Source organism: Callospermophilus lateralis, chromosome 1, assembly GCF_048772815.1.
Source record: "Callospermophilus lateralis isolate mCalLat2 chromosome 1, mCalLat2.hap1, whole genome shotgun sequence".
Lineage (NCBI taxonomy): Eukaryota > Metazoa > Chordata > Mammalia > Rodentia > Sciuridae > Callospermophilus > Callospermophilus lateralis.
This window is the reverse complement of record NC_135305.1, coordinates 145,027,596-145,049,184: the sequence shown is the minus strand read 5'-3', so window position 1 is coordinate 145,049,184 and position 21,589 is coordinate 145,027,596. Positions and strand designations below refer to the sequence as shown.

The 21,589-nt window shown below is 49.5% G+C and overlaps 1 protein-coding gene across 1 annotated transcript; it reads left to right on the top strand.

Moving 5' to 3' along the window:
- The first annotated feature begins 5,210 nt into the window (after positions 1 to 5,210).
- Positions 5,211 to 21,501, top strand: Tchp (trichoplein keratin filament binding). The gene is made up of 13 exons (XM_077105213.1): positions 5,211 to 5,329; positions 6,088 to 6,281; positions 7,179 to 7,389; positions 7,974 to 8,030; positions 9,593 to 9,661; positions 9,923 to 10,096; positions 10,884 to 10,996; positions 11,180 to 11,246; positions 13,041 to 13,213; positions 14,823 to 14,904; positions 16,831 to 17,016; positions 17,522 to 17,665; positions 18,467 to 21,501. The coding sequence occupies exons 2-13, from the start codon at positions 6,088 to 6,090 to the stop codon at positions 18,497 to 18,499; spliced, it is 1,503 nt and encodes a 500-aa protein (XP_076961328.1). The 5' UTR covers positions 5,211 to 5,329; the 3' UTR covers positions 18,500 to 21,501.
- Positions 21,502 to 21,589: the final 88 nt, after the last annotated feature.

The window sequence follows — 21,589 nt, the reverse complement described above, 5'->3', positions numbered from 1 at the left end:
CAGTGTAAGGATGTTTGTATAAGAAATTCAGTGAGAATTGCAGCATGACTTTTAATTTTAAGAAAGTGGCAGTACCTGGTGTTTTTTTTTTTTTTTTTTTTTTTTTTTAATTGGGTATTGAGCTCAGGGACACTGCACCACTGAGCCACATCCCCAGCTCTAGTTTGTATTTTTATTTAGAAATCTACAGGGTCTCCCTGATTTGCTTAGCACCTTGCCATTGCTGAGGCTGGCTTTGAACTTGCGATCTCTCCTGCCTCAGCCTCCTGAGCTGCTGGGATGACAGGCCTGCACCACCATGGCTCTGGCACCAGTGTCTGCTTTTAAGGGATACACATTGTAGTTGGGGGATGTGTCCACCTCCCACTTTTGCAAGACTGCGATGTCCTGGAGACAGGGACAGTTTTTCTCCACTTTGAGACCCCAGTGCCTTGGACGCTGTGCACCAGCTGACTTCCTTCGGTCTCCACTCAAATTCAAAACTTAGTTCAGACTGACTTCTTGGCAATTAATAGGTTTTTAAAAATAATCCTCGGCTGGGATTGTGGCTCAGCAGTGGAGCGCTTGCCTAGCACGGTCGGGACCCAGGTTCGATCCTCAGCACCACATAGAAACAAAGGCATTGTGTTGTGTCCATCTACACCTAAAAAATACATATTAAAAAAATAATAATCCTCCAGGAGAGCTTTTCAACTATGTATTTCCTTTCAGCCTCTTACAGGTCTGTACAGTTTTGTATCCTACTTTTTAAATTCAACTTTATAACTTAAATATTCGTCCACACTATCGTAGCTGGGCATAAACATTAGCATAGTCTTTCTTTATAATTAACGCTTGGGATTTCTTGGCATCATTAGTTCTTTGGGGCACAATCCTATGTTCTACAACCAGAATGAAGCAAATGGGACAAGGGTGAAGTGTTTCCCAGTGCCCTTTATCTGTCACCTAATCTTAGTGCCCTCTTTCAGCTTTCAACAAGTAAATTGACTTTTTTTTTTTTTTTTTAAAAAAGCATGTTGTAGTAGTTTTCATTCAGTGGCACACCTTTAAATAATCTATTTTTTTTTTTTTTGTTGAAATGTGGGGTGAGGGAAATACGTGGAAGGGGAGGGTCCCTGTGCGGCTGTGGGCGGTGTCGGTGTCTGGTGGGACTGAAAAGAGACTGGAGGAAGTCAGCCGGTGCCACCGTTGTTTAATGTTGCTTGTATTTTTTTAAACCTGTCTTTGTGGGAAAATGAGATTTCACATTCTTCTTGTGAAAACACTCAAGTTGAGTACCATGTTTTTGTGTGTGTGTGTGTGTGTGTGTGTTGTCCAAGGCAGATTGAAAACGTGTAGCATGAGTAATATATGTTTTTCATTTGGAATCCTGTGAAAGTATTAAGTGTATTGTTCTTAAGAGAGAGAAAAAAATAAGAATCCACTGCAGTTCCCCTTGATGATGTGGTATATGTCACTCAAGAATTACACTCTGAAGCTGGGTGCGTGCGATGGCACATGCCTGTCATCCCAGCCACTTGAGAGGCTGAGGTAGCAGGATCTCCAGTTCAAAGCCAGCCTCAGAAAAGAATACGAATATCAAGAAATGTTAGATTATATCAGCTATTTTATCCAATAAATAGATTTCAGCAGATGGAGGCAGGTGGAGTTATGTCTAGGCTCCGAGTAAAAGGTTCTGGAATGGAATTCCATGTGTGGCCCTCCTCCTATGCAGACAGAAGCCAGCCTGTTAGAACAAATTCTGATGAGCGCGTCCGATTTCCGGTTGAGGCGTCACCTGGGTAGTGCTGGGCACACACCTGAAGATCACCGGGCTTTCCTGCACGCTGGGGTGGGGAGGGGTTGAGTGCCGTGGGCTGGGAGCCTTGTCTGCTGCGGGGAGCGTGTGCCAGGCACATGTGGATGGGTGAGAAGGTGCCCTCCTGCAGGGGTGGTGAACTACGTCAGAGAGACAATGACCCCAAGTGACCCACGATGAAGCTGGAATAGTGACTTCAAAAGCTGTCCACCTTACACGGCCAAAGGGACTGTGCAGATGTGACAAAGGTTGAAGTCCTTGACCTGCGGAGGGAAACCAGGATGATCCCAGGGGGTACGTGGATCTTGAAAGCACAGCAGCATTCCCACAATGTTGAAAGCGAGCCCTGCCACTGAAGAAGAGCCAGGGGGTACTTCCCTTTCTACCTTTGAGGATGAAGCGGCCACACCCTGAGCCACCGAGGAGTCCGGAAAGGAGGCAGGGGTGAGGGGGTGGGGGTGGACCTCTTTTCTCTTGGATCCGTCAGCAAAGGATGCCGCAGCTCTGCCAACTCCTTGATCTCATTATTTGCCCAGGCTGGCCTTGAACTTGTGATCCTCCTGCCTCAGCTTCCTGAGCAGCTGGAATCACAGGTTGTGCCACCACACCCAGCTTGCCAATCTTTTCATTCTTAAAAAAAAAAAAAAAAAATTACACAAGTAACAGTGAGCATTGTAAAACTAAAAACCCAGTGAGAAATAAAAATGAAAATCACCCCTCCTCCTGCTCCTGTGCCTAGCCACTGTTTTCAGCAAGTGCCGTCTTATACTTCTTTCCTAGGATATTTACACTTATCGGAATCAGGACGGGATTCTGGATAATATTGTCATGATCAAAACACAAAGCCAGCAGCCCTATGGCCAATCTTTGAGCCCAGTTGCGTCTGCATCTCGGTCTTCTGAGAGGGCAGAGCCCAAAGGTGAAGAGTTAAGCTGGGTGGTGGATGTTGAAATGCTGAGAAAACCCACTGTAGGTAAACACATCTTGGCAATGCCACCTGCTAATTGAGGCTCTTGTGTGGCCTCCCGTGCTGTCACATTTCAGCTGATGGAGGGCCACTGTCATGTCATTACCTCCTTCCCCGGTTTTCTCCTCCCGTGCTGGACGATGAGACACACAAGTCCAAGAGCAGCTTCCTGCAGCCGTCTAAGGGCCATAGTCATTGGCCGGTCATGAAATATTGAACATTGCTGACTCCTTAGATGGCACCCAGCTGGTCCACATTTGCAGGCCTCTTTTAAGAGTTTCAAGTGGAAGTTTGAAGTTTGAAGAGTTGCAGGTTGCAGGACACAAACCCATGAAACCCCTGGGAAAACAGACTGAAGAGGGGGGTCATAAGCTTCACCAACTGGGTGTTAGTCTTGGCTTTCTTGGTCCGCGCCCTGTGATCTGGAGAGAGCTGCTTCACCTCTCAGCACCTCAGTGTTCTCATCTATAACAGGGGAGCAGGGACCCCTGCCTCCCATGTAGGAGGGAGGCTTAAACAAGGTAATGTGTCTAAAAGCATCCTGCACCTAGTAGGTCTTCAAGATATGCTCGTTCCTGTTCTTTTTTTCTTGCTTTCATCACATTTCCTTTTTTATTTTCGAGAAGGGCGGGAGGAAGAGTGCAAAGACAGGGACCTACTCACTTTTCCATTCTTGACACGTGTTTGTTGCCCATTACGCACCACACATTGGGGACACAGAAGGGACATGGTAATGGAGAGGGCCCAGGCTCTGGAACCAGAGGAGCTGGGTTCAAATCCTGACTCAGCGACCTTTCAGCTGCGGGTTTCTCAGGCAAGTAATGGCACCTCTCTGAGGCTCAGTTGAGGCTAAAATGGGAACAATAAAATATTTCACGGCATGTGTGCGAGGAACGAAGGAAAAGGTACTTGTAAAGGTATATGAGCTTCAGGCTTCATCAGTATAATCTTGAGGCTGATAAGTTGGACTGGCTGTGTGGGGTGGTCAGTGAGGATGGCCAGCCAGCAGAAGAGGCCCAGAGGCCATGACCTGGGGCCTTTAGGCTCAGGCTGCTTGGGAATGGCCGCCCTCTGGTAGGCCAGTCGAGCCCGGGGCCCTTGAGTCTCCCTTAGGGGAGCTTTTCCTGTCCTGTAGGCAACTGTGTGGATGAGGAAACAGGCCCAGAGAGAGACCCAGAATCAGGAGGTGAAGCCCGGTCTCTCCCATTCACATGAAGTCCCTACCCTGCTCCCCGGGGCCTGGCAACAGACACGCGCTGTGTTCCTTGCTGCACTGATCAAGCGGGCAGCTGTCTCCCTCGTGCACTGGGGATACAACAGGTGAGAATGGCCATGAGCTTGGCCCAGGATCAGGGCAACCTTGGGGAGTCTGGAGCCCAGAGCAGGTCTGCTCCTCAGGAAACCTCATCAACCAAAGGGAGGTGGGATGGGGGGCTCCTGTTTGTGGGCCCGTAGGTCTGACCCCGTGAGTGCTCCATCTTTATTTACTGTCCCAAGGGCCACCCACAAAGCAGCACAATTGTTAACGCTATTCCAGAGACAAGGAAACTGAGGACAGAGAGGACGAGATCTGTCCAGGACCATGCAAGTAGCAAGGTGTAAGTTGAACATGAGCTTGAACACATGAGCTACACCCCCCAGCCCTACTTTCTATTATTTTTAATGGAATAGCTGCTACCTAAAATAATTCATGTGAGTTATAAAACATAGGAAGCATATGAGTAGAATGAACTAGAACGAAAGCTCCTGATCCAGTCTAAGACTACCATGGGAAGTTATCAGTAACTTGTAACTTTTAGGGTGGCAGTTCTTCATCCCAGCTGCACACTGAATACCCCTGGGGAACTGGGAACAATACTGACACTCTCAGAAAGCCTGGTTCGCTTCGCGTTTGGTCTGGGCATTTGGATTTTTTTAAAAAAGGCAAGTGGATTTTTAGAAGCCCCCCCTGTGCAGCCATGTTTAGGGGCCCCTGTCAACCTTACTATTTTTCAGCACTGGGGATTGAATCCAGGGCTGCCCTCCCACCGCGCTACACCCCTAACCCTCTGTATTTTTTATTTTGAGACAAGGGAGTCTACCTAACTGCTGAGGCTGGCCTTGAACTTGTGATCCTCCTGTCTCAGCCTCTCTGGCCACTGGGAGGTGCACTAGCGTGCACCACCATCCCTGACTTTGAGGACCGCTGCCACATTCTCCTCTTCTATCTTATAGCCTTGGTTTCCGCACGCTCCTCTTCACCTTCATCCCACCCACGTAACCACCACGCTGGGGTTTCGAGTGGACTAACGAGGTTTGTCGCTGATCTCCCGCCCACCACAAGGGGGCGTCAGAAGAAAAAAAACGCAGTCTTCTTTTCCTTCGCGCCTCCAATATCGCGCGGAGGTGGCTTGGCCCTTGTGGCGTTCCGTTGCCCAGAACGTTACCCAGGCAACGAGCCGGAAAACGGCCGGCCTTGCTGCAGCGCGGGCTGGAAGGGAACCCTCGGAACTGGCCCGGCCTGGTCGGGGCATGTGGGAGCTCGGGCCGGGTGACTCTTCGGAAACTTTGGGGCACAGGAGAACGTGAGTCGGGAGGCTGGGCTGGTCCGGGGGAGCCCGCTGTAGGCCGGGTCCCGCAGGACCCTCCGCAGGCGGCGCCGCGCGGGCAGGAACCCGGGCGGGGAATCGCGACGCGAGCCCCGGGTGCCTGGGGGCCGGCCCTCTCTCTGCGGCTGGCGCGCTGGATGTGACCCTTTGTAGCTGCTTTTGCTAGATGTGGGTGTTGGAAGCTGAGAGGGGATGTGGTTTGTTAAGGGAAACCGCCCGGCCTGGGGGTCTGGAATCTGAAGCTGCTGACTCGGTGCAAAAGCTTCTTCTCCACGGCGGCTTTACAGGACCGAGGAGAGTGCGTTAGACCTGCCCCCGTCTCAGGACAGGCCATACGTGGGTAGCAGCAGGCCACATGGGACCCACGGATGAAGATTATGTGCCCCTAGCACCTGGAGGACGATGCCTGGTCTGTACACAGCTCCCCAGACAGTTCAAGCTCTGTGCACACCCTCTGCCCGGGAGGCAGCTCTTGGCTCAGGAGGAATGGTGACCAGAGACTACCCTTTGCTTTCCAGGCTCCAGCATTGTTGCCAGGCAACTTGATTTCCTCCGTGCATCTGTTTCTTCAGGGTCCCACATGGTAGCCCGAAATACTTCCAGGTGCTACACCCAGGCTTAGCTCTTCCTGGGCTCTACCAGAACTAAGGCATGTTGGAACCAATAAGCAGTCTGTGGCAGTGGACCGAGCCTGTGCATTTGGCTCATTTTCCTGCCATTGCTGTTCCCCATAGATGGCGCTCCCCACGCTGCCCTCCTACTGGTGCAGCCGAAGGCTTCTGGATCAGCAGGCAACTCGGCAGCGACAGAGAGAACAAGAAGCCCGGCTCCGGCAGCAGTGGGACCAGAACAGCCATTATTTCCAGAGGTCTGACATCTATACCTCCAAACAGGCAGAATGGAGCTCCAAAGCTTCCTACCTGCGGAGGTAACTGTCCAGTAGATGGAGGTGAGGGGTGGCACTTATTGGTCAGGGGATGTGACCTTAAGGGCCAGGGGAGTGTGGTTTGATGGCATGTTTTCTTGAGATTTGCCCAACAGCATGGATGACCCATGTGGTGATATATTTTTTAAGCTGGAAATTGGGAAAAAAAAAATCAGCATTGAGGTAATGCATTTGCACTGGAAAAGATAAAATGATATAGAAGTGGACATATGGTAGAATCTGGAATTCTACCCACATCCCAGAGAGAAACATAGTCAACAGTCTGGTACATATCCTTCCATATTTTTCCCTTTTGTGTTTAAGTACATACACAGACACAGCCCATTTTATAGAATAACCGTAAAAACATGGAGATTAAAAGCATAAGATTTAGAGTCGGACCTTGGAAAGCCTGGCTGTGTCATTGTTGTATGAATAAGCCTCAGTTTCCTCATCAGTTATTTTATTTAGTTATTTTGAAAGTTGCCCAGGCTGGCCTCAAACTTGAGATCCTCCTTTCTCAACTTGGCTAGGATTACAAATGTGCTCCTCCACGCCTGGCTGGTTATGATTAAAATGAGGCCCAAACCAAACCTACTTCATAAGGACTCAAGTGATAAATAATGTAAAAACTCCCATGTGTATATTACCTGGCACATAGTAATTGCTCAAAAAATTAGCTATTACTACTATCACATGTGTATATACGTCCATTATGTTTTCTTTTTGCAAAAACAAAATATGCATCTTGTTCTGTGACCTGCTCTCTTCACCTTGGCTTAGAGCACCTTCCTGTGTCGTTGTTGTGTGTGCCTCAGTCTCTCCTCCCACATGGTGGAGTAGAGCATGCCACCTGAGGCTGTAGCACGATTGATGTTTCATGGGCCTCTTCTTACCCAGCATGCATGCCTACCAGCGAGAGAAGATGAAGGAGGAGAAGAGGAAGAGTCTGGAAGCGCGTCGAGACAGACTCCGGCAGCTTATGCTGGAGGAACAGGACCTGCTGGTCAGGGAACTGGAAGAGCTGAGGCTGAGCATGAACTTGCGGGAACGAAGAATCCGGGAGCGGCATGGGAATCTGAAATCTGCCCAAGAAGAACAGAGGAAACTGGTAACTGTCATAGCCCTTAGGAGACTGTGGAGGAGTAGGGGCATCCCCACCTGTCAGTGTAGTGACATGGGGTCAGTCACTCCTGGGAGCTCTGGTCTGATGAGATGCCGGTTACCTCCAGAGCCAGCCTGGAAGAGTGCCCCCTCCATTCTTGTGCAGGGAGCATTCTTCTCTTTGGCCCCTTAAAAGATGACAGCTGATTCCTCTTTCCTAATTCCAGTTCTGTGGTTCCACAAAGGTCTGGGACTGCTGTATTTTATCTTCCAAAGCAGTTGTGGAATAGTGAGCCCCAGTCTGCTCATAGCTTGCTGTGTATTTGGGACCCCCTAGAAAGAACCCATCTGTGGCATCAGATTTTGGCCCCTTTCATCACCACAGTATTCGTAACTTGTCAGAGTCGTCCATTCTGCTTGGAAGCCTGGCTCCCAGTGCTGTAGGTGCTGGTCGTGTGGATTTGAATGATGGGTGCGGTGACATCTCATAAGCAGGAGGACATCTTGGCCTGAGCTGACTTCCATTGTGCATCATTCAGAATATGAATGGATTGGAAAAGCGACATCAGACTTCCCCTTTTGTGTTTTCAGATTGCTGAACAACTTTTGTATGAACACTGGAAAAAGAACAACCCAAAACTCCGAGAGGTAATCCACTGATTTACCTGAGTAGATAAAATTATGAAGCCAGATTTAAAATTTTTTTACCATGCGTCTTGTTCTGAGTTGAAATGGGAGGGAATCTCCAGCTCCTAAAAAGAGCACCGGGTCGGAAACCTGGTCAGATGAGCAGTTCATTCGTTTGTTTTAATACGTGCGTGTTTTGCTGCTGGGGTGTGATCCTTGCCCTTAAGGAGCTTGCTGGCCAGTGGGGGAGCCCGTGGGCAGCTTGTTCAGTGCAGGCTATAGGGAACTGGGCAGGTGGTTGTGGGAGCCCCCTGTTCAGGGGTTGAGGAGGCATCCTAGAGGAGGTAGTAGGGTGGTGGGGTCCTAACTCGACAGTATCAATGTGAGGGAAGAACTTCTAGTAGAGGTGACGGCGAGAATCAGGCCTGAGTTCTGAGAACAGAGTAAGTCCAGGGGCTGAAAGAGGCTGGGACATCACACTAGAAGCGGCAGTCCCCAAGAGATGAGGCTGGTGAGGCAGACAGAGTCAGACAGTCCCCGACAGTCCCCTGGAGGCCCTGGGGATACCCAGAGCGCTTTACCAGGGCCCAGAGGAGGGTGTTGAAGGGGCTGTTGCGTAGCCCAGTTGGGGGATGCTGAAGGCCTGAACTGGGATGGCAGGAGACAGGTGGATGAAACTGCAGGACCTGGTGACAGGGAGAAAGGGTGGCATCATTTAGCAGAGACTGGCTGAAGGAAGTTGATCTCAGTGATGAGTGATATTCATTTACTTCAACTTAATGCTTTGAGCACATTTGGCACTTTTACTTCATTTGTAGTCACACTTACAAGTTGGCGGTTGCTAAGGGATGGAGTTTCTGGGCGCTTTTGAGTGTTGTGTGGTTAGCATTAACCTGTGGGAAGACTCCTCTCCGTGGCTGTCTGTCAGCTTAGTGGGTGAAGTCATGTCCTCAGAAAAGTTATTGGCAACATTCAGTTCATCACAGTGCTCACAGTGTTGGGGGAAGAATTTAAACTTTATAAATAATTTCAAATGAAAGAGTGTCACATTCCTTTTCTAATCCAGAAGATTCTCTAAGCCCTTATCTCTGGTAACCCCAGACTTGTTGGACCTGCTTGTTGCATCATTTGATAGAGGGAGCACCTGTTTTCACAGTTATTACTTTGCAGAGGAAGTTTTGGGGACCAAGCTCATGGTGGGCTCCCAGGGTCTGCCCCCATCCAGCTGTCTCTCAGAGCCTGGGAATCTGGCACTTGAGGCCAACAGAGGTGGCTTTTGAAATTTTATTTCTACTCAGTGTTTGCGGGCTTGCTTGCTTCTCTGCCCCACTGAGAAGAGTTTCTGTTACTTTGTTTCAATGCTGGAGTTTGGTTTGGAAGCACCTGGTCCTTTGGTTTTCTAATTGACCAGCATTCAGCCTATGTCAGAGCCCCCCATGCACCTTACCAAGCCACTCAGGCCCCGTAGAAGTCATGATCATGTTCCAGCGGGTGGCATGGAAGGTACCAAAAAATGTTCCCAGCAGTAGTATGTGTCACATAAGCCAATGAGGAAATTAATATTGTCCCCCTCTTATCCTTAGATTGAGTTGGACCTTCACAAGAAGCATGTGATAAACTCTTGGGAAACACAGAAAGAAGAAAAAAAACAGGTGTAGTATGTGACTCTGGAAATAGCCACATGTGTGGTGGTTGAGAGTGTCTTTGTCTCTGGATTTTCTTCCTGTTTTATGTTATTGACTTAGTGACGAGGTGCAGGCCAGGTGATCAGGGCTAATGGGTGGAAAGTGACACATGTGTCTTTAAGGGCATTTTTTGTTGCTGGAGTTTGTTTTGATAAAATTCATATTATAAAGACCCAGGGGGCTGCATGTCACAAGTGTTGGCTCTCAGATTAATGTGGCTTCTTGCAGGAGGAAGCCACCAAAGAGCAAGAGAACAGACGCTATGAAAATGAATACGAAATAGCTCGGAGGGAGGCAATGGAGCGGCTGAGAGCCGAGGAGGAGCGGAGGCACCTGGAGGATAAGCTGCAGGCGGAGGCGCTGTGTCGGCAGATGGAGGAGCTGAAGCTGAAGGAGATGGAGGTGAGTGTGAAACGGGCCTAGGTCACAGGTCCTCAGATAGCTGGGCGGGCGATTCCGGGCAGTGCAACCGCAGACGGTGCTCCCTTCCCATGTACTCCCATCCAGGTCCTCTGTGCTCTGGAGTCGTGTGCCTAGATTCTAGAACATTAGCCAACCTGAGATAACACCGTTCTCCTAGATGCATAGCCATCTCTGGGAGTCTTAGAATGTGGGGTTTCCCATGCGTTAAGCAGACATGACTCAGTTGGATGAGGTAGCACACGGCTTTTCGCTGGTAGCTGGTCTTGGGTCTCGGGGGTCTGGGAGCCTGTCTTTTGAGGATGCTGTGCTAAGTACTCCGAGGGGCCTGGATCTTCCCCTTCATATGCAGTGAGGCCCCATATCCTTTGACCTCCTGTCCTCTTCCTTTTCCTTGCCTAAATGTTTTAATGACTGGATGCTTACTGCCCACCACAAATTCTGGATGTGAGAGTAGAGCCTGAGCAAGGTCCTCACCCCTGGCCTCATGGGGTTGCTGGTCAGGTGGGGAAGCAGCTGTTAAGGTACATTAAGTGTGGACAGCACAGAAAGTTCAAGGGGCCAGAAAAGACCCTTGCAGGAAGTGATTCAGTTGACATGGAACCAGTGGACAAGTTAAGCTGAGAAAGGGGCTGAACCCCAGGGATGGAGGGGATTGTGAGCCATGGGGGCCAGGCCATGCTTGTGTAGTTCCTGCCAAAAATGGAGAGGAGAAATCGCAGACGATTTGGTTGCCATGATCTCATTGGCTTTACCCTTAAAACTGCAGGCAACCAAACTGAAGAAGGAGCAGGAGAATCTTCTGAAGCAACGGTGGGAACTGGAGAGGCTGGAGGAAGAGAGGAGGCAGATGGCAGCCTTCCGGCGGAAGGCAGAGTTGGGGTGCGTGTGGGGAACCCTGCCCTGGTCCAGGCAGGCAGCCTCTTACATCCACAGACTCACACTGGGGTCCCTGGAACCCATCCTCTCCATCCACTAGAGGATGTCACCTGAGTGAGCAGATGTCTCTTCTCCATTCTATTGTTTGCAAAGTACTGAAGGCAGCCCACGGTTTGTCATTCATAGGCGTTTTTTGAGACATCAGTACAACGCACAGCTCAACCGACGCACCCAGCAGATCAAACAGGAGCTGGTGAGTCTGAGTGGATGTCTTGGCGTTTTCCACCCTTTTTTGAAAAATATCTTCCGCTGCTCAGTAGACACTTGCATTCTCTTAAGAATTTTTTTAAAAAATGAGGGGTGGGGAATGGGGAGATGTTGGTCAAAGGATACGTACTTCCCATTTTGTTTAGTTTTTTTTTTTTTTTTCTGCAGTACTGGGGAGTGAACCCAGTGGTGCTCTGCCACTGAGTGACAGCCCCAGTCCTTATTATTTTTTTGAGACAGAGTCTTTCCCAGTCTGGTTTCAAATGTGATCCTCCTGCCTCAGCCTCCTTAGGATTAAGAGATTAGGAGCATTAGGGGCATATGCCAGCACGCCTGGCTCTAGTGAGAGAATGAATCTAATGAACAGTTTGGGGATTATAGCTCAGAATACTGTTGCTGTGATTTGAAATCTGAGGATGCAGCGTAGGATTAGGGCATAGGTTTGACGTGCATGAGATCCAATGTTCAGTTCTCAGCACCACCTAGAAAAAAAATATTTGTCAAAAAAGTAGTGTTCTCACCACAGGAAAAGGTAACTATGAGGTTATGTATGTTAATAGCTTGGTTGTAGTAATTATTTAACATGTATATATGTATCAAAACATCAAATTATATTTCAAGGACTGGGCTTGGTGGCACATACCTGTAATCCCAGCTGCTCAGCAGGCTGAGGTAGGAGAATCACAAGTGTGAGGCCGGCCTCAACAACTTAATGAGACCCTGTCTCAAAATGGAAAGTTAAAAAGTGCTGAGGATGTGGCTCAGTGGTAAAGCGTGCCTCGTCAATTCTCAATACCAAAAAAACCCCACAAAAATTATATTTCAGTGAAACTATTGTTTAAAACAACAACAACAAAAGAAAACCTAAACAGCACAAAGATTCCTCCTGTGCTGCCCCTCCCCTGGGATGTCCATTTGGTGCCTGTTTGTCTAGATACACATACCTATAAAGAGTTGGGTGCTTTTTTCCTTTGGCTGTTTTTGAATACAATTGAGGTTGCTTTCTTTTAGCATATTCAGTAGTACATACGTAACTTTAAAAAGAGCAGTGTATTTAGATTAAGCGTGGCTTTTTTATTGTAGCTGCTCAGTGGTTCCTTTTAGGTTCTTTACGGAGCCCCCCATGAGCAAGGGAGTCGGCCCAGCGTTCCACACCCTCCCGGCCTTCTCTGTCAGGGCAGCTTGTTGGGACGCAGAGTCACCCCTGTGCATGCTGCCCCCGTGCGGGGCATGGGCCGCCTCCGGCTCTTCCCTCCTGCGTTGGAGCTGCAGGAGCGGTGCGTGCACAGCCTTGGTGTTTGTGTCACTGTACTCGATATTCTTAAAAGTGGAATTGCTGCCAAATTATGTTCTAAAAAGCCGTGCTGTCCCTATGTCCAAGGGCTTGTGATGGCACAGGGTGGTGGAGAGGGGCTCTGCTTTTAGGCAGCAATTCCACTTCTGCGAACATGAACTACAGTGACAGATGCACAAAGAAACGCGCACACTGCTCCCTGCAGCTTCAGTGTGAGAGAGAATGACCCGGTGCCCCTGGGCAGGGGATGGCCTATTGCACGGCTGGACCAGGGCACCCACACTGACTGAACCGCCCCTCCTGGTTACCCGTGATGTCTTCTGGAAACAGTCCAGCATCTTCCCTTCTCTGTCTTGAGAATGTGGAGTCTCCCTCTGCAGCTTGTGGGGAAGGGATGGGGGAGGGGACGCATCCCTGTGGGAGAGAAGCTCAGGGGCCGCAACTGGGCTCTGGCCAGGCGCCCACCGCTGTACCTGCTTCCTCTAGGAGGCAGACAGGCGCATCCTGCAGGCCCTGCTGGAGAAGGAGGACGAGGCCCAGCGCATGCACCTGGCCAGGCGGGAGCAGGCCCTGGCTGACGTGACCTGGATGAAGCAGGTCATCGAGGAGCAGCTGCAGCTCGAGAGGACACGGGAGGCAGAGCTGCAGATGCTGTTGAGGTGAGAGGTGGCAGCTGCCTGGGCTTATGTTCCTGCTCTCTGCTCTAGGACCTTGAAATGTCTGTTAGGTCACCAAAGGGCCACCTTTGGGTGTGTGTGTGTGTATGTGTATGTGTGTGAGCGTGTATTGAACCCAGGGGTGCTGGGAGCTACACTCCCAGCCTTTCTTACTTTCTATTTATTTATTTGGATTGTTAATAGGCCTTTATTTATTTATATGTGGTGCTGAGAATTGAACCCAGTGCTTCACACATGCCAGGCAAGTGTGCTACCGCAGAGCCCCAGCCCCTTTACTTTTTATTTTGAGGTGGGTGTGTTAAGTTGCCCAGGCTGGCCTCCAACTTGCAGTCCTCCTGCCTCTGCCTCCTGAACTGCTGGGATCACAGGTGTGTGCGTGCCATTGTGCCTGCCTCCACTGTCTTCTTTGAAGCATTAGTCCCTGTTAATTTGGCCATTCCCTTGTGGGCATGTTTCCCTGAAATTATTAGGATTTAAAGTAATGATGTGTTCATTTTAAATCTTAGAAATCTGAAAGGAAATTGTTATAGATTATGGAAATGTTGAATGCTTCTTGAGTCTATAAAAATGGGCCTGAGTCTGTATGTGTGTATGCATGAATAGTGCATCATATGTGATATACGTCAAACTTCACACCTGTGCCGTATACACATACGTACAGACGTGTATGTACACACACACCTCTTTTTGAGATGAGGCCGTGCTGTGTTGCTTCAAACTATAGGGCTCAAGCAATCCTCTTATCTCAGCCCAAGTAGCTCAGGCTATAGGTGTGTACTACCACACCTGGCTTTGAAGCCTAAAAATCAAGCTAGTAAATTGAAATAACTTAATAATATGCAGCATGCACTGAGCACTTCCTGGGTGCCAGACACTGTGCTGAGTGCTTCACAGCCCCCCTGTTCCTGGATCCCAACCTCCAGCTGAGTTGCAGGTATGGGGACATGGATGCTAGAGGAGGTCATTTGTGGGAAGCCATCCATGAAATCCATGACCACCTTCTCAGGGTGTGGAAGCCGGGGAAGGAACTGTCCGTGGTTCTCCCCCAGTAATAGATGGCCCAGGGCACTTGACCTTTTCCTTCGCTCTGCTAGAAAGTTCCTCGTGTAGAACTGAGATGGGCATATCCCGTGAGGAACTGGACAGCTCACCTTCATCCTGTTTTGGTGAAGAAAATTCTATGGAAGGCCTTTGATGTTTCCTGATGTAAATAAAGCAGGCTTGGACTCCATCTTTGTCCAGAAGTTCGATCATGGTCAGCTTGCCCGCCCTGTCCCCTCTTTTGAAACTACTTTCTGTGTTTTTTTTGCTGTTTATTTCTCTTAGCTTTTATTTCTCAGCCAGCCCATTCCACCCAGAGGAGCCCTATTCCCACTGCCCACATGGATGTGGGTGGGAGTCATTTGCCTGCACCAGGATGAGCCAGCTGTGACCCCAGATGTAGGGTGACAGGGCTTGCTTGGGTACGGTGGTGCTCTCCCGTCTCCATGTCCTGATGGTCTTGTTCATGTTAGACGGCTGCAGTGCAGGTCAGCACTAGAGCTTTCTGTACGTGGTGTGAAGCCTCTGTCATCCGCTTGTGTTTGCCCAGGGAGGAGGCCAAAGAGATGTGGGAGAAGAGAGAAGCAGAGTGGGCCCGGGAGCAGAGCGCACGGGACAGGCTGATGACCGAGGTAATCCTAGCTGCGAGGGGCTTACCTGGCCACTGGTCCTGGCAGTGTCTGGAGTCGGCCGGCATATAATGATCCTGCCAGCGTACTGGGAATAGTCTCTGGCTATTTTAAGTGGGCTTTAAAAAGCATTGTAAAAGTCATACAGGCTTATTAGAAATTCAGAAGTACAGAAAAACACAATTGAAAAGTCGGGGCAGAGCGTCCCCGCCCCCGCCCCCCAGCCACGGCCGCTTGGCTCCTTCCACTCTCCTGTTTCTGTGCAGGGCGTCTTGCCTGCATAGGTCGTTTTTTTTGTTTTATTTTTAAATTTTTTGGTAAATACTGTGCTACTTGATTTCCAGTTTCGACCTACTAGTTCATCTGCTAAGTGTCATGTTGATGGCGTTGTCACGAGGTGCACCCTGGTTGGCTTTCCTTTTTCCTCTGTGGACATTCTGTTGTTTTCTAACTTTGAGTCACGATAAAGAATGCTGTGTGGAGCACCTGTGGGAGGCTCTCCCTGCTGTGGGTGTTTTCCCTGGGTGGGTCACCAGAAGCCCACCAGAGAGCATGCGTGGAAGGTACACCCATCATGGGTACTCTTCCTGCATCAAAGGTATTTTTCTTTTTTAAGTCAATGAATTTTTCTTTAAGGTATTTCCCATTGTGGTTCCTTTGCTGTCCATCTCAAGGATGCCCTTTTTTTTAATTGTCGGTGGACCTTTATTTAATTTTTTTATTTATATGCAGTGTTGAGAATTGGACCCAGTGCCTTGAACATGCTAGGCAAGTGCTCTACCCTCAGCCCCAGCCCCAGCCCCAGCCCCAGGATGCCCTTTTAAAAGAACTGATGCTTAATCCAGTCGTCCCATCAGCCTGCCATTCTTTTTTGGCGGATGGCTTCTGTTTGAACTTCAATCGTGGACATACTGAGAGGCTCTCCCACTTCTCCCTCCAGGATATTTGGGATCTGATTTCTTCAAGTCATTGACTTTAGGATCTCTTTTGGGGTGAAGGGATCTACCTGGTTCTCAATTGCTGACCCCTCTGGACATCAGTGTTCACATCATCCTCATCGCTTTCATCACCCCCAGGAGCAGTACAGATGTGGATATGCCAATACCTAGATAAAAAAAATAGAGGTCTCTCTTACTTTCCATCAATTGCCTAGTAGTTCCTTCCCATTGACCCAGCAAATAGTCCTGGGAGTAAAGCTAAACTACAGAGGAAAACACTTGAAAGTGGTTCAGAATGCAAGGTCGCACCTTGTGCCTGCCAGCATGCCACATTTTTAATCCTTGGGAAATTGGGTCGCAGTTGGTGATTTTTCATTTGTGAGTACTAAATATTCTCCAGTGGCTCTGATTTTCTCCATTTAAATTCTCCTCTTGATTGTGGCCACTTCATGTGTCCTTGCAGAGAGTAGAGCTGGTGTGTGGGTGTGGTGGCTTCCTGGTCACTGAGTCTCGGCTGTGGCCTTGGCCTGTGGCGGGACGTGACGTTGTTCTGGGGTCCAGTCTCCAACACAGCAGTCCTCTGGTTTGTGCTGCATGGAGAAGTCGATTTGAATCCAAGCTTAGGCTGACCAGGTTGTCCCTGGTCATCTGTGTGGCTTCTTTCTTTCTTTATTTCAGAGCCCGTGAGTTGTGTGGGCCTGTTTCTGTTCGTTTCCCTGGTCTGGGGAACAGGCTCCAGCCAAACTCTTTGGGAGTCTCTGGCACCGAGCCTGCATCTGTGTGTGAGGAGAGGGTGGGAAATACCCTTGTACCTGGCAAACATGGCCAGCACTGGTCTGGCTGGACCCGTGGCTGGGCCTGAGTCCTCCATCTGGGTTAAGGTGGGGTCTGAGGATTAGGCTGGGTCTTGAGGCAGCTGCAGCCTCTCTGGGGCTCGTAGAACGACAGGTGTCTTGAGATTCAAATCCTCCTCTTCCTCTCCTGAGGATAGGTTCTGATGGGGAGGCAACAACAGATACAAGAAAAGATTGAACAGAACCGACGGGCCCAAGAGGAATCCCTCAGACACAGGGAGCAACTCATTCAGAATCTCGAGGAGGCAAGAGAGTCGGCCCGCCGAGCGAGAGAGGAGAGTGAAGAACTGAAGTCAGCCAGGAAGCAGGAGTTGGAGGCCCAGGTGGGGCTGACGTTGAGGGCAGTAGCATCTCTGCCAGGAGCCTGAGGCAGCAGGCCCTGCCCGGGTTCTGCATCCATGGGACAGAATCTAGAGACCCTTGACTTGGTCCGTTGCCCGCCCACTCTGGCTGTTGAGTTCCAGCAGAAGCCTGGTGGCTGGGGTTCACTCCTGCAGTCCCTCATCTCTGGTGGGCACCAGGTGACATCCTGTTTCTTTGTGCTGTCTTCATCTGGAAGCAGCTGGCTTACTGGACTAAGGTCTCTATTTGGTACCTGATGTCTAACCCAGAACATTCTCCTAGACACACAGCCTGTGCAGAATGTTTACCAGGCCCATAGCCCCACACAGATGGCTTTTTCCATCCCCTGAGGCCCATTCCCTTTTCCTGGCATTTGCCATCATTGTTCCTTAGCTCTGACCCGCAGCCGGGTAGGACCACAGGCTTTCTCTCCCAGCGCTCTCACCTCTGGGCCTTTCCTCCGGTGACTTTGTTCTTGGTGCCCAGGTGGCAGAGCGCCAGCTGCGGGCATGGGAAGAGGACCAGCAGGCGGAGGAGGAAGAGGCGGAGACCAGGCAGGCAGAGCAGCTCTCTGACGCTCTGTTGCAGCAGGAGGCGAAGATCATGGCCAAGCAGGGCTACCGGCCCAAGGTAGGAGCCTGCCAGGCGTGGGCCACTGAGCCCTGTGCTTGCCCTGTCCTCCCTGTCCCTGGGTCTTCCCCGGTCCTCCTCACTGATCTCTCTCCTGACTGGTCAGCGTCTGATGGTCTCTTTCAGTCCTTGGTTGGGCCCAGCAGTCCTCTAGGTGATTTTTCTATGGCTCCTGCTGCTGCATCCCAAAGACAGGGTCTGGACTGGGGGCTGTGTGCCTGTCCACCCTGTTTGGGGACAAAACACAATCTAAAGAGCTGTGGCCACAGGTGGTGAGAGGAGACAGTGGGGCCAAGTTGTACCTGCTCAGTGGGCCAGGTGACCAGGAGACCCCTGCTGGCCTCTTCCCTCTGGCTGATCTCTCTTCCCCTCCCTCCTGTCTCTTGCTGCACTTGAGTGACCCCTATGGACAGCACCTGCTTTGAGGGAGCTGACTAAGGGAGGGCACTGCCTGCCTTTCCTGGGGCCACCCAGGCCTCTGATACTCTAAGGGGCACCCCCGTGGACACCTGCTGCAAAGATAGAGGACTGTCTGCTTCATGGTCAGACAGAACTGATGCGACAGAGTTGGCGCAGGCCCTCATCTGCAAAGGGCTTGGAGGCAGGGGTGGGCGGGGATCGGGGAGGAGGACCAGGGTTTCACGGAGCACAGGAATGGCAGCTTCTAGAGGGCCTTCTTTAAGGGCTCAGGTCAGAGCTCTTTCAGCTGTAGGTAAAAACCAGCTCTAATTAAAATGAGACTACTTCCCATCTTCCAGAGACGGCTGATCTCATGGTCTCCTGCCTGCTTTCTTCCCTCAGGCCTACGGACACCCCAGAATTGCTTGGGACTAACTTTGCTGGTACTGTAGGCACAGAGAAGAGTGGTGCTGAGTTCCTTGACCCGCGGCTGCCAGACAGTTCTCCAGTGTTTGGCTCTGCTCAGGGTTCAAGGCAACACCGGGAGTCGAGCTCTGCAGCTCAGGTGTGTGGTCAAGGGCAATTGAAGGGTCCAGTGTCCCCCGGCGTGGATGTGCAGAACCCCGGTGTGAGGCCCTCTCCCGCCTTTCTCATCCAAGAGCCTCTCACAGCTCCCGTTCACGGTACTCTTGTAAAGTATTCATAAATAACTTAAGGTTCTGGATCAATACTAAGAGGTACAAGTCGTATTTCATAACAGGATATGTGGTTTCTCGGCTGCCTCGTGTCAACTCCAGAGAAGACTAGCCAGGGCGTTGCACATGCTAGGCAAGCACTCTGCCACGGGCCGAATCCCCAACCCCATACTTTCAAATTGTCATTTAAATTTAACTGTTGTATTGAAAACAAACTTACAGGTCTTGGTGCAGTTTATTTCAAGGTTTATGAATTTAGTAGCCTGAAAGGAGCACATCTTTTATATTTGGGAAGCAAAGAACTAGGAATAATTAGGACCTTCCAACAGTCTGACGGTCTCTGGATCTTTTTGGAAAAGTGGTGAGAAATGAGTCTTCCTCCTTCAGGGAAGTGTTTTGTGAGAATTTCTGCAGAGTGTGTATGCAGGGCAGCGATCATAGCGTGTGTTGCTGACCCTGCAAAAGAACCCCAAACGGTCCCCTGGCTGACTGGTCTTTTAAAGGCAGGGCCCTGACCCTCTAGTGTCTGGGGAAGGTCTCCGTTTCACGCAGCCACCTGGGATTTTTGTGCCCAGAGAAAGGGGCTGAACCTGAAGAAACCAGATGGACTCAGACCACGGACCCGTCCCCCGCTTCTCCCACTGTGTGTCAGTGTGACATAGTCCCAGATTTCTCTCTACAGTCGCTGCAGTTCCTTGTAGTAATGATGGTATTTTTATGACTGGTATTTTCCCCATACTCTTCCTCTGAGATGTCGTTTTCATGACGTTGTATTCAAGGTTCCATGGTTCAGGAAATGGCAACTAACTATTGGCTATTTTTCTGGTTATTAAACACCAGAGTTTAGTGAGATATTTCTGAGTCTCGGGTCACATTTCCTCTCCCTTCCATCATGTTGTGAAAACAAGTTGAGCTGCAGACTGCATCCTGAACCCGATGTTCGTCCTGTGTCTTGGGTTCTCCAGGAGTGACCCCCGAGCCCCGCTCGTGTCGTGCTTGCTCGTCTTTATCCCCAGATGTTCATTAATTGTGACATAAAGCCCTGCTTGACAGCGCACCTATCACTGCACAGTGCGTTGCTCGTGGTGGCTCTTTACAGATTAAACCCACCTCTCCCGCAGGTCTGGATGTTTTCTGTGACTGATCATTTATTGGTCATATTCATTTTTCTTGTCACAGGACTGTGTTCTCCCTTCATGTTTTCCTTGGGAACTGCAGAAAGTTATTAGCGATCATATGCTGAGTTCCCATAGAGACCTGATCTGGACAGAATTCCTGGTAAATAGGTCTTTGAACTGAACAAAGCTTTTATTATTTTTGAAGCCTGGCGGTCATCTTCCTCATTATTATTATAATTCTGTCACATTGGCTCTTCCTAATATATTTAAATATTTCTTCACTAAACTGGACTAAAATATCTATTTTGTAAATCTGGACGTTCCACCGTCTTCCTGTCCCTGTCATCTCCTGCACCTCTTACTGCATATGGGTTAGGGTTGTGACTATAGCTGTGCATAGTCAGATACCACCCGGTGACAGGGACGCCTGTGAGGAAAGTGTCACGCAGTCTCATTGCTGGCCAACAGTACTCATCCAAACTAGTTGGCTACCCGCCGAGGCTCTGCTGCCTTGCCTCGGGTGTGCAGTTGCCGCTGACCCACACCTCAGTTATGTGGTGCGTGACTGTATATTGATTTTATTGTTTTAAAGTACCTTTTTTTCCTAATTAAAATTAATGATTTCTAGTGCTGAGAATGTAGCTCAGTAGTCGAGCACTTACCTAGCATTCTCGAGGCTTTGGTCCCCAGCACTGCAAGATAAATAGATAAATAGAGAAAGAAATAAAGACTTCTAGGTTATTCTTCAGATTCTGCTAAAGGTCGATTCCTTCTATACAGGATGGCGCTGAAGCCATTAGTGACACGAAGCGATTCTTGCAGCGCTCTAGAAATGGCGGCCTTTCTCTCTGCTCCTCATTCAGCACACATCTCTCTAGGGATGGTTGAGTGCTGGGTCTGGGCAAGGGACAAAGCTGAACAAGAACACTGACACTGGAATGGGTCACGGATGAGCAGACACGACTGGCAGGCATAGAGCCAGTTGCAACTCCTAGGATTGAGAAGGCCATTTGTGCAATAAGTACACCCGGCACCAGCAGATTCTCAATGGATACAATGAATTTTTATCACCTGGATTTTTTAGGTAGTTGTCAGTGAAATCAACCTTTAGCAGAATCTGAAGAATAACCTAAAAGTCTTTATTCTTCATCTATCTGTTTATTTATTTATACGGCATTTTGGGACTGGGGGTATAGCTTAGTTGGTAGAGCACTTGCCTCACATTGCACAAGGCTCTGGGTTCAATCCCCAGCACCACCAAAAAAAAAGTAAAAAAGAAAAATATATGGTAGGCATCTTTTTTCTTTTCTTTTTTTTAAGCAAGTGCTGGGGGTTGAACCTAGGGCCTCGCACATGCTAAGCACGTGCCCTACCATAGCGCTACGCTCCATCCCAGGGCATCACCTTAAAACCGTGTGACACCTGTGAAACCATGGCGTTACGCTTCCCAGTGGTCTTGACCGACTCAGCATGAAGCCACATGGAGTTGACACTGCAGTGTCTTCCTTCTAGAGAGGCATTCACTTTGTGACCTAATGTTGTGATCACCCCAAACACTGTACCTACTTCAGAGGATGGATGCATGTGATTTTTTTTTTTAAACATGTAGCTGCGGTTTCTATATTTTCACTCCTATATGTAGTTGATTGTGTAAATACACTTTCTTTATTCTCATTTGTTTGACTTTGGTTTTTTCCTATTAAAAACTTTTC

What these genes read in the sequence shown, in the direction of transcription:
- Tchp (XM_077105213.1), top strand. Translation starts at nt 6,088, where the DNA reads ATGGCGCTCCCCACGCTGCCCTCCTACTGGTGCAGCCGAAGGCTTCTG. An exon ending in ACAACCCAAAACTCCGAGAG is followed by an intron (nt 8,031 to 9,592) that starts GTAATCCACTGA and finishes TCTTATCCTTAG; the next exon opens with ATTGAGTTGGACCTTCACAA. An exon ending in AGCAGGGCTACCGGCCCAAG is followed by an intron (nt 17,666 to 18,466) that starts GTAGGAGCCTGC and finishes TTCTTCCCTCAG; the next exon opens with GCCTACGGACACCCCAGAAT.